The sequence below is a fragment of the Plasmodium gallinaceum genome (assembly GCF_900005855.1).
Source record: "Plasmodium gallinaceum strain 8A genome assembly, contig: PGAL8A_v1_76, whole genome shotgun sequence".
NCBI classification, from domain to species: Eukaryota; Apicomplexa; class Aconoidasida; order Haemosporida; family Plasmodiidae; genus Plasmodium; species Plasmodium gallinaceum.
Genome location: NW_021628238.1, coordinates 477549 through 493831, shown reverse-complemented (window position 1 = coordinate 493831; position 16283 = coordinate 477549). Strand labels below are relative to the sequence as shown.

The window sequence follows — 16283 nt, the reverse complement described above, 5'->3', positions numbered from 1 at the left end:
ATAAAATAAGTAAAATCATTTTTCCATCCATGATGATGCTATTTTTTCTAATTTAAAAAATGTCATATCAATATTTTTAAAAAAATTTTCATCATCTATCAGACGTTTCCAAAGGTAAAAAACTCTCTTTTTTTTTCTTAAAATATAATAGTCCCACGCTTTTTCAAATTTACTATTCAAACTTTTCATTGACAAAAGAAACCATTTATAAAATACATTCTTCATAATTTTATTAACTCTTTTTTTTTTTATCTTAAAAAAAAAAAAAAAATAAATAAATAAAATAAACTATAATAGATTGTATATATACAAGATGTGTTAATTTATACATAAATTACAACAATAAATATTACTTTTAAATATATTTTATTAATGTTAAAAATTTTGTTTTTCAGAATTTTAAAAAAGTGTGATTTTAAATTTGTTCTTTGATGCATTTCAATAATGTAACCTAATGATTCTCTTACACATTTTTTTATTTTACATGAGTATTTATTTTTTCTGATTTCATAAATAAAAAAATAAAATAAGTAATGATATAAAAGAAACAAAAAGAAATACGAAATTGATAAATTTTACAAATAAAAAAAAAAAAAAAAAAAAAAAGACAAATTTAAATGAAAATTAAAAAATAAAAAGAAATTGGTAGCACATATAATATATCTATACAAAATATTTTATTTTATTTTAATTTTACAAAAAGATATAAAAGACAATTTTCCATCTTCTGTAAGTATCATTCAACTTAGTAACACATAATATACTTTGTATTCTGTAATATTCATTTAAAATTATTAAAAAAGCCTTTTTTTTTAACTTCATTTGATAATATGTTTTAACAACGTTTAATATTTTATCTTCTTCTATTTTATTTACTTCTTTATTTTTTTTGTTCCTAATATATTGTTTATAAATATAAATGTATATGTATTTTAATATGTGAAATACTACCTTTACATTTATTATTTTAAAATGTTATTTTTTCTATTTTTACAATAGATTGTCAAAGTATATTTTTTTATTTAAAATTCTTTTATTATTGGAATTATCTTCCTGTGTATTTTGTAACTTAACTTTATCAATGAATTTTTGCATTTTTGTATGTGGATAGATTGAGTGCAATATAACTAAAATATCAAGATTAATTAGAAATACTTGAAAAAAAACGATGGTATGATATTATTATGTATAATAATGTGTTTATTTTTAAAAAAAGTAAATATATGTATAAATTAAAGTTTTTCCTCCTTATAAGCAATTTTTACTATTATATTTAAAAAATAATTAAAACATAAAAAAAAATGTAATAATAAAATATGTAAAGCTTGTTATAGTATTATAAAAATATTAAAAAGGAACAAAGAAAATGATAGATTTAAAAGTTAAGATAAAAAATGTAGAAATATATATAAATTATATTGTATATATATAAATAAATGTAAAAAAATAAAATTATATACGATGTACATAAGTAAAGCAAAATCAATTAGGTATTTAATTTAATAAAAATTATTAAAAAAAAAATATGAAATAAGTAGATTATAAAATTTAGAAAATATTTTCATATAAAATAATTATAACAAAATAAGAAAACTATAAAACTATAATATTAAAAATAAAAAAAAAAAAAAAAAAAGAAACTTCAAAATAATTAGACAAATAAATGAAATATAAATTTTAATTTAATATTATTTACTTTATAGTAAAAAGCAGAAATATATAATTTTCTAAATTTTTGCCAAAAAAAAAAAAAAAAAAAAATACATAAATATATATATATTTCTTTAAAATTTGTAATAATTAAATTAAAAATATAATAATTAAATATTCCTTCATTTTCCAATAAAAATTGGTAATTCTAATAAAATTATTCTTTTAGTTTTTTTTTTTTTTTTTTTTTTTCATTTAACACATTAGTCACAATTTATTCGCATATAATATTTTGTCTCAATTACTATGTGTTTTATCTTTTAAGGAATTTTGATCTATGTCATTTTGACTTGAATCTACTTTATTTAAATCATCTTGATTAGTATTATTTTCATTCATACTATTTTTGCTTGTATCAATTTGATTTTCATAACTTTTATTTACTTCATTTTCATTTAAACTTTTTTGATTAGCATCACTTTGGATTAAACTATTTTGTTGTGTCGAATCATTAGAAGTATTTTTTTCTATAGAATTTTCAGTAGGTAAATTAGTTTCTGTATTATCTTCTTGATTCTTTTGAACATTCATTAAATATGCTTGTGCATTTTGTTCCATCATATTTATAACTCTTTTTGCAAACAAACCAGTATCATCTATTGTATATCCTCCTTGCATAGATGCAATATCAAAAATTTGTTCTGCAATTTCTGAAATTTGTGAATTCATTTTATCTATTTGTATTAAATGATTTAACTGTTTAATAATAAAATGATTGGGATTAATTTCTAAAACTGGCTGATTTGCTGTTTGACCTCCAAACATTTCATTTTCTGAAATTCCTTGAGCAGTAGCTTGTTGCTTCATATATTTTTGCATAGAAGGGGATATACCCATTTCACCCTGAACTAATAAAGCAGGAGAATTAATTAAACGATCTGATATTCTGACTTCATGTACTTTATGAGAAAATTTATTATGTAACCATCTACATAATATTTCGTACTGCATTTTTAATTTATCTAAATTATCATTTTTGTTTTGATCATTTTCCTTTTTTAATTTTAAATCAGCCTTATTTACATCTAAAACATCATATCCTTTATATTTATTAACTGTTAAGGAAGATAAACAAAATTCATCTATAGGTTCTAAAGAAAATAGAACATCATAATTCAGAGCTTTAAGCTTTTCTAAAGAGGGTGAATTCTGAGCAGTTTTCTTATTTTCTCCTGAAATATAATAAATACATTTTTGATCTTCTTTCATATTTTCTATATATGTATCAAGATCTGTTTTTTTATCGCCACTATTGATTGAATAAAATTCAACTAAAGATGCTATTTCTTCTTGATTTTCTTTATCTTCTACAACACCAATTTTGAGATATTTCCCAAAAGTATTAACAAATTTATTCCATTTATCTCCACCACTTTCTTTTAGTCCTTTCATCATGCTAATACTTTTAAGAACAATCCTTTTATTAATGATTGATAACATTTTAGATTTCTGTAAAATTTCTCTTCCAACATTTAATGGTAAATTTTCACTATCTACAATACCTCTTAAGAAGGTTAACCATCTAGGAATAGATTCTGAAAATTTATCATTTATAAAAACTCTTTTCACATATAATCTTATTCCTCTTGATTCTTCATCAAACATATTTTTAGTCAATTCCCATGGTAAGGAACCAGGTATGTATAAAATTGAGTTAAAGGAAATTTGTCCTTCTACGTTAAAATGAACATAAGCTAATGGATCATCATAGGCTTTAAAAGTATTTTTATAAAAACTATAATAATCATTTTCTGTTAATTTTCTTTCATCCTGTTTCCATATTGGCAGTTGCACATTTATTTTTTCCCATTCATGGTATCTCTTTGTAATTGTTTTCATTTTCATTTTATCTCCATCTTTTAAAGATACAGAATCATCAGGAACTCTTTCATAATCTATTTTTTCTGACCATATTTCAATTGGAAATTTAATAAATTCAGAATACTTTTTTATTAATTCCTTTAATTTGTAATCTTCTAAATATTCATCACATTCTTCTTTTAAATATAAAATAATTTTTGTTCCACTACTTTTTATATCCTCATATTCTTGATCATATTTCCTTATTTCGTTCACGCTGAAACTACCATTCAAATCAGAAAACCATCTAAAAATTTTATCAACTTTTTTTGTAAATACTTCTACTTTATTAGAAACAAGAAAAGATGAATAAAAACCAACACCAAATTGACCAATTAAGTTACTATCTGCTTTTCCCTCCTCAATTTGTTTTAAAAATTTTGCAGTTCCTGATTGAGCTATTGTTCCTAAATTGTTTATTAATTCATTTTTATCCATACCAATTCCATTATCAATTATTGTCAATGTTTTTTTTTCTTTATCAGGTTTTATTTTTATTATCAATTTTTTACTTTCATCAATTTCTTCAACTTCCTCTTTTTTTTCCATTTCATCTTTTTTTTCCATTTCCTCTTTTTTTTCTATTTCCTCTTGAGTTTCTACATCATCCTTTATATTCAATTCTGTGTTAACTCCTGATTCTCTTAATTTCTGTGCTTCTTTCATCATTTTATTGTTCTCTAATATAATTCTTTTTTTATCACATGCATCTGATGCATTTGATATCAACTCTCTTAAAAAAACATCTTTATCGGTATATAAAGAATTAACAATTATGTCCATTACTTTATTAACTTCTGCTTTAAAATTATATTTTTCTACAGGTGAACTATCTGATGAAATATCCTCTCTAATTACTTTAACATCATCATTAAAATTTTTTATAAAATTTCTTTTGAATGCTTTTTTCTTCAAACACGTTTTGTTTATCTTATCATTTATGTTTCCATTTAAGTTTTGGTAATTTAATATATAGCTTAATTTTTCTATATTCCTAGATAAATTATATGCTACAGTTTTATCATATAATTTTAAAAACACAACAAAAACAAAGAATAATGTTAGTTTTATTTTGTTCCCAAAATAAACATTTTGCATTTTTTATAATTTCATATATTTCTTTTTCTTTTATATTTATTTATTTATATATTTATTTTTTTTTTTTATTTCTTAAGTTCTTTATAATAAAATATATATAATTTAAATATATATTTTTATACTTTCTTATAAAAATAAAATATATACTACAAGCATGTGTTATTTTAAAGAAGCTACGTAAATTCCTTAATATAAAAAGGAATATGAAAAGATTAAAATTAAAAATACTTGTATATATGTAATAACATACTTTTGCTTATATTAATTCATACTTTCTTATAAAAATATTTAAAATATTTTGCCTTTTATTATTTTCTCATATATGTATCTTTTATCTATAATTTTATATTTTCTTGCTTCTTTTAAATCCATATAATATCTTAAATAACTTTAAAATTTTTTAAAGTTATTGTTTTATTTAAATTTATTTTGATATATTTATTAAAAGCAAAATTTAAAATAAATTATAATACTAGAAAATTATGTAAATTTATTGATACTAATATAAAATTAATTTAAAAAATAAAAAAATAAAAATAAATTTAAAATACGTTAAAAAAATAATAAAATAAAACAAATACAACAAAAATGAATAAAGAATTAAATAGATATGTGAATTTATAAATGAAAGGCAACATAATCAAATTAGTAGAGATTCATCTTAAAGAAGTTTTTCATTTTTTTAGAAGAAAAATTCAATAAATATTTTCAATTTTTTTTTACAATATTTTTTTAAGTGTAAGTATAATATTAATCAAATATATATGTTAGAAGAAAAAAAAAAAAAAAAAAAAATTTAATATTTGTGTATAAATTCAGAAGAAAAATGAAATAATATTTGGTATTTAAGTAAAAAGTGACATAAACGAAAAAAATAATATAATTTTTTATAAAAGTAGAGGAAAAGAAAAAATGTTTAAGAAAAGATCTTTAAATAATTTAAAAAATAGAAAAAAGATAGAAGATATAAAAAATGAAGATGAGAACAATGGAGAAAATATAAAAAAAGAAGAAAATAATATAGTTGACGAAAAAGATATACTTCAAAACAAAAAGAATAAAAAAGATAAGGAAAATAGTGATGACGATGTAGTTTGTAAATATTTATTTAAAAAAAAATTAAAAAAAATGAACGAAGAAAAGTCTTTACATTTAAAAAAGCAAAATAAATTGATACAATCAAAAAGTGAAGATATTAAAGAAGTGAATACAAATAGAGAGGATAATATATACAAGGGTGATATTAATGTTTCAAAAAATTATGGGAGTTATGAAATAGATCAAGATACCAGACATGATCATAGAGCAATAATGGAAAGAAATATTAAAATAGGAGAAGAAATATTAAAAGGAAATTTAAAAGACAATATTTATAGAGGTAAAGATGCTTATGAAAAAGCATTAATGATAAAAAAAGATAATTTAGCTAAAAATAAGTTTACGGGGTTATATGGACCTGTAAGAAGTAGCGGAGCAAATGTTAGAATGACTTTAAGAATTGATTATGAACCCTGTATATGTAAAGATTATAAAGAGACAGGATATTGTGGTTTTGGGGATACCTGTATTTATTTGCATGATAGAAGTGACTATAAAAGTGGTTGGAAGATTGAACAAGAATATGAAGAAAAAAGAAAAAGAAATGAAGCTTTAAGAAAAGAAAAATTAGAAAAATGGAATGAAAAAATGTTAAAAAAGTTAAAAGAAAAGGAAAAAACATTAATTAATTTAAATGATAATAATGAAGAAAAAAATGAGAATGAGAATGAGAATAAGAATAATGAAAAATCTATATCATCTTCATCTGTACTGTCGTCTTCCTCAGAGAAAGAAAATTTATCTGATACAAATTCAAGTGATGATGAAAATTTTCTTCCTTTTGCATGTTTAAAATGTAAAAAAAAATGGAAACTAGAAATGAATCCAAGTGTTACTGAATGTTTACATTATTTTTGTGAAAAATGTTTTATTGAAATGTTTCAAAAAAATAAAAAGTGCATTAAATGTGGATTACAATTAAGTGGAATTATGAACGCTGCACAAAATATTATTGATCTCATAATTAAAAAAAAGGTTTCCAACTAAATAAAATTTTTTATATCCCCTTTTTTTTTTTTTTTTTCTTGTTGTTTTTTCATCTATTAATTGCAATATTTTAATTATCTACTAATGTTTACATATATATTTTGAACTTATTTTTAAGATACAAAATATATATATATATATATATATATTAATATTTACCTTAATATAAATCCTTTAAAGTATTTTATTTTTAAAATTTATATTTTTTAATATTATTAAAAATTATTAATATATTTTTTTTAGATTGTAGAAATGTTTTTAAATTTACTATACTTCCTATTAATATAAATTTACATATATAATTTTTATTATAAATTGTACTATTTTATTATATACGAATACACTTAATAGCATAATAATATATATAATATAATTTAATTTTATTTTCTTAATTAAAATATATAGATATTTTTTTCTTTTTTTTTTTAGTTAAATGAATATTCATTTTATTTTTTTTTTAATCAAAATTTAGTATCACGGATTTATTATGAAAATAAAATTCTACATATATATATATATATATATATTTTTTTTATAAATTCCAAAATATAAAACAAAAATTAAAATTAATGTAAAGATAGTTTGTTAATATTTTTTTTTTTATTTTTCACTAAAGTATCTTTACAGTTAAATTTTCATAAATTTATAAAACATTTTATAAATTTTTGTAAAATTTTTTTTTAATTTTAAAAAATAAAAAACAAACATTAAAATAATGTTTAGTGTAATATTTGAAAAAAAAAAAAAAAAAATTAAGATTGTGCGAAGATTTATGCCACAAAAATCTTAAATGATAAAATTAATTTTTATTTAAATATTGTGCTTTTTCATTTTGTGCAATGCTATTATTTCATGATGACGCAAATATATAATTATATGCTTATTTATTTTAAAAATATATAAATTTTATAAAATATATATTATAAAATTTATTTATTTTTTAAATACTTCTTTATGTAAATATTAAACATAATTATATACACATAAATACATATGTATCAATTGTACTTATATTTATAATTAAATATTCAAGGTATATCAAATGTTGCGAAATATTTAGTAAGTCAATCCTTTTTTGAAGATCACTCATACTCGTATTGTGTATAATATATATATATGTGTATTTTTTTAAATATCTTAAAAAGAAATAAAATAAAGCAGAATAAAATAATATAGATTATTAAATAAAATATGATTGTATGGAAAAATAATTATGTTTTTAATAACTTTTTTTGATAAATGTATTTTATGTTTCCTGGCTCTTGGTTCAATTCCCATAGGATTTATAAATAGAAAAAATAAATTCAAAAAAATAGAAAATAACAATTATGCTTTATTCAGCACAATAATTATGAATACTTTTCTTATATATATAAATAAATTTTTCGGTTTATTTGGGATATTCAATTTTTTTTTAGGGAACTATTTATGTTTAATTGGAATAACAGGAGGAATAGCAGTGGGAAAATCAACATTTTGTAATTTTCTAAAAAAAAAAAACGTTGTTGTTATTAATGCAGATGAAATTACAAATAAAATTTATAAAAAGGGATCCACATGTTATAAAAAAATTATAAAACATTTTGGAGAAGATATTTTAAATAACGATAAAACAATTAATAGAACTTTATTAAGAAAAATTGTTTTTAATAATGAAGAAAACGTTAAATATATAAATAAAATTACACATACCTATATAATTTTACAAATTATTAAAGAATGTTTAAAATATAAATTTTTTTATTTTAAATATAATGTAGCTATAGAAGCACCCTTACTAATAGAAACAAAATTATATTTATTAACAAGCCCTGTTATATTGTTAAAATCATCAGTTAGGAATCAAATCAAACGTATATTATCTAGAGATAAAAATTGCACATATGATACTGCCATGAGTATAATAAAGTAATAAAAAAAGTTTTTTTTTTTTTTTTTTTTTGTGAATACATGTCTTTTTTTTTTTTTTGTATGTTTGTAAATTTTTCTAATTATTTATAGATTTTTACCTTTGTTTTTAATTAACGTAAATCTTTAATTTTTAATTTATGTAATTCGTAATTTATTTTAGTTAAAATAATTTTTTTTTTTTTTATTAATACAACGATTGTTTTATCTTTATAAATATAAATCCAATTTTTTTTTATTTTATATCACTATATTTGTTTTTTGTATTCCATAAATATTTGTATATATATATATATATGTACATATATTTTTGTATCTTTTTTTTTTTTTTTTTTTTAAGAAATCAGTTGCCTACAGATGAGAAAATAAAATATGCAGATATTATAATAAACAATGACGGAGATTTGTTAGATTTGCAAATGAAATGTGATGTAGTATATAATAAATATTTAAAAAGTTTTTTCTTTTAATTCGTATATATATATAAATAATTCATGATAATCCAAGGGAAATAAGAGTATTGTTTATTAATTTTTATTTAAAATTATAAAAAATATTTTTTCATTTCATATATAAAACAAGAATTATAAAGATATTTTGTTCCTTTTTTTTTTTATTTTTTTAATTCATTTTATTATGTATGTCATATTAGATTTTAATTTTTAAAGCATTTAATTATATTTTATTTTATTTTTTTTGTATTTTGTTTTAATATTTACCTTAAAAAATTTTTACTAGTAATTTTTTTCTATTTTATACTAAAGTATATAATATAAAAATTTATATTTTTTATTAAATCATTTGAAGTCTTTTTATTTTATAAAAATATTAATTTAATTTTTTCTAAATATTCTGATTTCGAAAAAAAAAAAAAAAAAATTTTTTTTGGCAGATTTTTCTATTTTTTTTTTTATGTGTAAGGTGTTTATAACTTCAATAATTTATCTTGATAAAAAAAAACATTTTTAAAAAATACTCAAATATATAAAAATAATAATATAAAATTAAGCTAAAAAGAAAAAAGTAGTAAAATAAATTTTAATAAAGTAATATAAATATAAAATTATAAAAATGAAGTAAAATAAATAGAAAACATGGCAGAAAAAAACGAAATAAAATAAATTAGAAAAAAATGCTAAAAAAAATATATACATAAATACATTTTAAAAAATTAAGCATAATACATTTTTTTAATATATATAATTATATTAAAAAAAAATATGAAATAATAATAGTATGCTTTTGTTTAAAATATATTCTTAAATATCATATACAAAGGAGTAAAGATAAAATAAGAAATTATTATAATCAATAAATTAATATTCTAAATAAAATTCCATTATTTTATAATGAAACATATGAATAATTTAAAATAAGGATAAACAAAAATTACACATAGATCATTTTACTATATATATCTTATTCTTTATTTTTATAAATTTCTTAAATAACATATCATACATTATTATGGTGTAAAAAAAAAAAAAAAAAAAAAAAAAAAAAAAAAAAAAAATAATTAAAATAAAAATAAAGATGTTTATAAAAAACTGAAAACGTTATGTTATAAACAAATAAAGACATATATAAGTAAATTAAACTTAGTCTAAAAATGATACATGAAATAATCTTAAGTTTGATAGGACAAACAGGAGATATAATTATTTTAGTAGAAAAAAAAAAAAGAACATTAAGTGAAAATAATGTAAATATAGATGAATATGGATTCGAAGTAAATAATAATATTCACATATTTTTGAATTCAGAAATAAAAATAATTAATGAAATAGTAGAACTAGGTTATTATTTTTATATAATAAATTTATTTTGCTTATTAGTCAAAAAAAATACCATTTATAAAAATTTAACTCATATACACAAATTTAATAAATTAAATGAAGAAAAAAAAAAAATTAATATTTCGAATGAAAATTCAGAGAGAGATAACAATACGTCAACTACGGTAAGTTCAACTTCATTTAGTTCATCTTCATATGAATCATCTACCAATGAAAAAAGAGAAGGCAAGTATAACTTGAATACATCTAACAAAAAAAGTAATGTTAAAGATAGAAATGAAGTAGATAATTACTTTGGTGTTATTTTAAAAAATATAAAAAGTTTGAATAATGTAAATCCATATGGATATTATGCAAATGGTTTATGCAATGAAATAAATAAGTTTATAAATAAATATTTAAAAAAAATTAGTGAAATTGAAGAGTATATAAATAATAATAATAATACTCCATTAACGCAAATATTAACAATGTTAGAAAAAAAAAGAGAAGAAATAATTATAATAATAAATATCATAAAGAATTATTTAGAATTTCAGAAAAGAGAAGAACGAAACGTATTGGAAGGGGAAAGTAGAAATAAAACAAAAGAAATTATAGATTATTTGTATGAAAATTGTTTAAGTGGGAATTCAAGAATCAAAAGTATTTATTATAAGTATTTAAAAAATTTAGGAAAAATATTGTTACAGCAAATTTTTTCATGGATACTTTATGGCCAATTAATAGATCCATATTATGAATTTTTTATTCAAAAAAGGCAATTTATTTATTCAGATGATAAAAAAATATTTTTATCACCGGAAGAATTATATGAAAATTTAACTTTGACAAATGTACAAAGTTTAAATTTTGAATGGAACTATTTATTTTTTCAATCAATCTCTAATCTTCCTGAATGTTGTATAGATAAAATTGTAGGAAGAAAAATTCTCTTTATAGGTAAATCAGTACGTATATTAATTAGGAGCAATAAATGGAATACTAATGATATAATCAAATTGTTTTCAATAACAAAAATATTGTCAAAAGCTTTTAATGAAAAACCTAATAGATCTTATAAAAAGAATATTGCTAATGAAAATTATAACATGCATCTTGAAAATCATACAAATGATAAAAGTGACTATACAAGTGTCATATCAGATTCAAGTAGAAGTTCTTCTAATACTTCTTATGAAAAATCTTCTGAATCAGATAAGGGTTCATTAAATTTATACTGCAAAGAAATATTTGATATTACTATTGAAAAAATTAGAAGCATAATAGCTTATAAATTATGGAAATATATAGTTAAGGATATAAATTTAATTAAAATATTTGACTTATTTAAAGATATATATTTATTAAATAATGGAGATTTTTATGATTATTTTTTAGAAAAATCTTGGTCATTAATGCATACCCCTCCAAACTCTAAAAATGAAATTCTTTTAAAAATTTTAGCATGGAAAAATTCTTCCATATTAGTAGAAAATTATTGCAAAACTAAATATGAAAACAAAAAAGATAAATTAAAATTAGATAATTATGAAAATACTCTTTTTGCAGAATATAGTAATAATGAAAATGAATCTAATTTTTTTACTAGTGCAAATACATATATGTTTGATACAGGTAATGCTGAAAATATCATTTCTAAATATTTTTATCCGAGAATATCCCATAAGAAATTTTCTTATGATTCTTTTGAAAAAGAAAAATATGATAATTTAATATTAGGTGGTATGAGTTATATTTATGATAAGAAAATTGTTTTAAATGATTTTTTTAAAGGAATACAAACTCTGTCTAAAAAAAAGTATTATGATTATGATAATATTTTTAGTGTATGTATTAACAACTACAGACAACAAATATTAAGAGGATTTAAACATGGATTTGATTTTTCTGTTAATTTTAATAATTTTTTTGATAATAAATCAATTTACACAGAAAAAAAAGAAACCGATACAAATAAAAATAGTATAAATAATAACACGAATAATTTATTAATGGAAAATGATTTCCTTGTGGGGTCATGTTTTGCTTTGGTTATTCATTCTGTAAAGAATCCATTACTGTATAAAACAGATTTATTAGATAGCTCTTTAGGATATTGGGGATCTTTGGGTGATTGTTTATCTGTTGAAATAAAAGTAAAATTTTATGAAAAAAAAGATGAAAAAAAAAATTTAAAGGAAAATAAGATAAATAGTAATAATGAATACTCAAATAATTTAAATGAAGTAATTTTAGGAGACGTAGAAGTGGAAGTATCTCTATATATAGGAGGAAAAGGAATTTCTTCATTTGTTCATAACAATAACAGCTACTCTGTTGATTACACAAAGGAATCCATTTTAAATAATAAATTGTTAGAAGGTAGCATAAACAAAGAAAAGAAAAAAAGATACGACGATATAGAAAATGAAGAAAATTATTTAAAAAAAAATAAAAATAATATAGATGAAACAAATGAAGATGACATGTTAAATGAATATATGTATCATGATAATAAGAAACAAACAAAACTTCCTGTATTAAAAATTCAGAGTAATAAACAAACTTTTTCTGATATTAACAAAAATACTTTAACTAAATTCCGTGTGAGAATAAACTGCTTAAAGCATTCATTTAGTGTATATATTCAAAAACTAGATGAATATAATATAAACTTCATTAATCAGAAAAATAAGATAAAACCTATTATACACATTAGAGCTTTAGATATGACACAAGCCTTTACCTTAGATATTGGTAATGCATATATAGGATTTTATACATGTCCAATATTATTTAAACATAAGTTACTAAAAAAAAAGAGTAAGTTAAATGAATGGTTTAAAAATTTTTATGCAGAAACATTAAATGTTGAATCTACTGTTTACAAAAAGAATTTTTTTAATATAGAAAATGAAGAAAATAAAGAAATAATACAAAAAGAAATTAATAATATAAATAAAATTATCTTGTATAATAACAATGCCAATGAACTAGATAAAATAAATTATAAAAAAAAAAAAAAAAAACATAAATCAAAAAAATTGTTATTTAGCTCGTATGACTGTTCAGTTGAAATATATAAATGGTTTCATCAATCCTATAAATCTCCTATAGAAATTCCTGAAATTGATATAGATAATGAAACATTAATATTTTATGATAAGCAAATAGATAAAAATATAAAAATTCATAGTGGTTTGAATTTATGGAATAATATTGAAATATATTTTAAACTAACGTGGCCAATAGCTTTAATTATCAATACTAATACTATATATACATATAATTCTATATTTCAATTTTTGTTTCTTTTAGGTAGAATTTATTATAACTTAAAAATTTTGTGTTATCACAATAGGCATTTATATAAATATTTAAATTATAAAAGAGGAACCTTATTATTTTCTTATTTATTTTCTATTAGATATAAAATGCAATTCTTCTTTTTTCATTTAATTAAATATTTACAAGAAGATATTATTAATTATGAATATAAACTAATGACTACACAAATTCATAAATCCAAAGATTTTGAATATACAAAATCTATTCATGATTTATATATTTCTCAAATAGCAACAAAATGTTTTTTACGTGTTCAAAATATAACTACTCCGTTAATTGAGCTAATTGATATAACTTTTAAATTTTGTTATTTTTTTCAATGCTTAATTGAAAACGAGTTATTTACAGATATTTTAAATTATGATATGATTAATGAAAAAGAAGAAAATAAAAGTTTAGAAGAAACTGATAATAAAAATAACGAAAACTATGATGATAAAAATGAAGATTTAAATCAGGTTATTGAAAAATTATTACAATATAATGACACTTTTAATGAAAAACTTATTTGTGTTGTAAACGAAATGATAAATATAAGTTCTAATTCTAATCATGCTTACCTTGTTCATTTTATAACCACATTAGATTTTAATAATTATGTGACTAAGATAAAAGAATCGAGAACAAAAATGAAAAATGAAAATATAGAGAAAACGAAACAAATTCAAGATGACACTATGGATATCAATAAAAATATTCATTTAAATAAAAACAATGATAACAAAATGGAATATGAAGATATAGAAAACATAAATATGAGTGATAACTGTTACTTAGATAAAAAAGAACTATATTCTAACAACCTTTTAAATGACACAAATACTTCAATAAATGACATATCACAAAATATACAAAAGATAAATGAAATAGATAATAATAATAATTTTATTAAAAAAAGAATAGTTAATAATTTTAATAATTTATTGTATAATAATATTGATAATAATAAAAATTTACAAAAAAATAATATAAATGAATACAGTCTCAGTAATATGCCTACACAAGCTAATAAAAATTTTTTGAATAATAATATAAATATAACAAATATAGATTACAACAATAATAATACTTTAAATAATAATTACCTAATTAATAAATACTCAAATATATTGAATAGTTATATGAATAATAGCAATAATAGTAATTCAATTTATAACTTACCAAAAAATTATGCTAATAATTCTAATTTGAATTCATATAATTCTATATTAGATACAGCATATTTAAGAGACACAAATCATATGAATAATACTTCTAATGTTCTACATAATAATATTAGCAATTATAACATTTGTGATTTTGATTTAAAATTAAATATGAATAATAAATTAAATTATGAAAGTAATATATCAAAAAATATCAATAGTACTAACCAAAATATAGATATAGGTAATAATAATAACCTATATGATCAAAATTCAATTAACATTAGAAATAACATCAACAGTGGTGTAACAAATAATTTAAACAATCTTATTGATTTAAATGTTAAAAATAAATTCAATGTGCAAAATTTAATAGATAATTACAATTATAACTATGATAATTCATCTAATAATTATTCTTTTAATAACTGTAGTTTGAATAAATATGATAATACATCTCAATTATATAACACAACTAACTTATCTAATTATAGCAACATACCATTAAATATTTATCAGAATGAAAACAATATAAATGAAATGAATAAGAAAAACAAAAAACATTAAAAAAATAAACATATAAATAAAAAGAACTTTTTACAAGATAATAATAAATAAACCAATATAAATATTTCTTTTATTTTATATTCATTTATTATGCCTACATTAAAATTAAATTTACTATCATTTGCTTTTTTTTTTTTTTTTTTTTTTTTTAGATATACCTATTTAAAAATATAGAAAGTAATATTTATATTAAGATATATATAAGCAGTTATGTTTATGTAAATAAATAAATTTTTTATTTATTATTATTTATGTGTTTAACTTAAACATATTCACTTATAATTAATGTAAAAGATAAAATTGTATATTTAAAAATGACAAATATAAAATATAATTACTATTAAATATTATAAATTTTTTATAAGCCATTTTTTTTTTTTTTTACTCACTTTTTTTTTTTTTTTTTTTTTTTGTAATTCCGATAGTAATACATTTAAAATTTTTCATTTACACATTTATGCTTATCTATACAATGAATATTTTTTAAGATATATATAAGTATTCTTTTTTCTTTTTGTATTTTGTTAAATTATTTGTGAATAATCTTTGTAAATCTTAAAAAAATGTATATATTTTTATTATATATATATAGATATATATATATATATATATCCATTTTGATTGATTTTACACAAAAAAAAGGTTATTGAAATAATTTACATTTCTGTATAAATTTTAATTAAAAATAAAGTAAAATGTTTAATTATCTTAATCTCAACATAAATATAAGAATGCAATTATTTTATTTTATAATATTCTTTTTGAAGTATGATTAATATATAAA

The 16283-nt window shown here is 18.4% G+C and overlaps 5 protein-coding genes across 5 annotated transcripts; 3 read left to right on the top strand and 2 right to left on the bottom strand.

Annotated features, from left to right (window-relative positions):
• Positions 1–15: 15 nt before the first annotated feature.
• Positions 16–1095, bottom strand: PGAL8A_00203200 (conserved Plasmodium protein, unknown function; the record flags this gene model as incomplete). The annotated part of the gene is made up of 4 exons (XM_028670726.1): positions 16–252; positions 354–501; positions 698–895; positions 995–1095. 4 exons carry the CDS (start codon positions 1093–1095, stop codon positions 16–18), a joined length of 684 nt encoding a protein of 227 aa, XP_028527450.1.
• An 852-nt stretch (positions 1096–1947) lies between these two features.
• Positions 1948–4668, bottom strand: HSP90 (heat shock protein 90, putative; the record flags this gene model as incomplete). The annotated part of the gene is made up of 1 exon (XM_028670725.1): positions 1948–4668. The coding sequence occupies one exon, from the start codon at positions 4666–4668 to the stop codon at positions 1948–1950; it is 2721 nt and encodes a 906-aa protein (XP_028527449.1).
• Positions 4669–5580: 912 nt separating this feature from the next.
• PGAL8A_00203000 (zinc finger protein, putative) lies at positions 5581–6753 on the top strand (the record flags this gene model as incomplete). The annotated part of the gene is made up of 1 exon (XM_028670724.1): positions 5581–6753. One exon carries the CDS (start codon positions 5581–5583, stop codon positions 6751–6753), a length of 1173 nt encoding a protein of 390 aa, XP_028527448.1.
• A 1213-nt stretch (positions 6754–7966) lies between these two features.
• PGAL8A_00202900 (dephospho-CoA kinase, putative) lies at positions 7967–9131 on the top strand (the record flags this gene model as incomplete). The annotated part of the gene is made up of 2 exons (XM_028670723.1): positions 7967–8661; positions 9002–9131. 2 exons carry the CDS (start codon positions 7967–7969, stop codon positions 9129–9131), a joined length of 825 nt encoding a protein of 274 aa, XP_028527447.1.
• Positions 9132–10270: 1139 nt separating this feature from the next.
• PGAL8A_00202800 (conserved Plasmodium protein, unknown function) lies at positions 10271–15499 on the top strand (the record flags this gene model as incomplete). The annotated part of the gene is made up of 1 exon (XM_028670722.1): positions 10271–15499. One exon carries the CDS (start codon positions 10271–10273, stop codon positions 15497–15499), a length of 5229 nt encoding a protein of 1742 aa, XP_028527446.1.
• Positions 15500–16283: the final 784 nt, after the last annotated feature.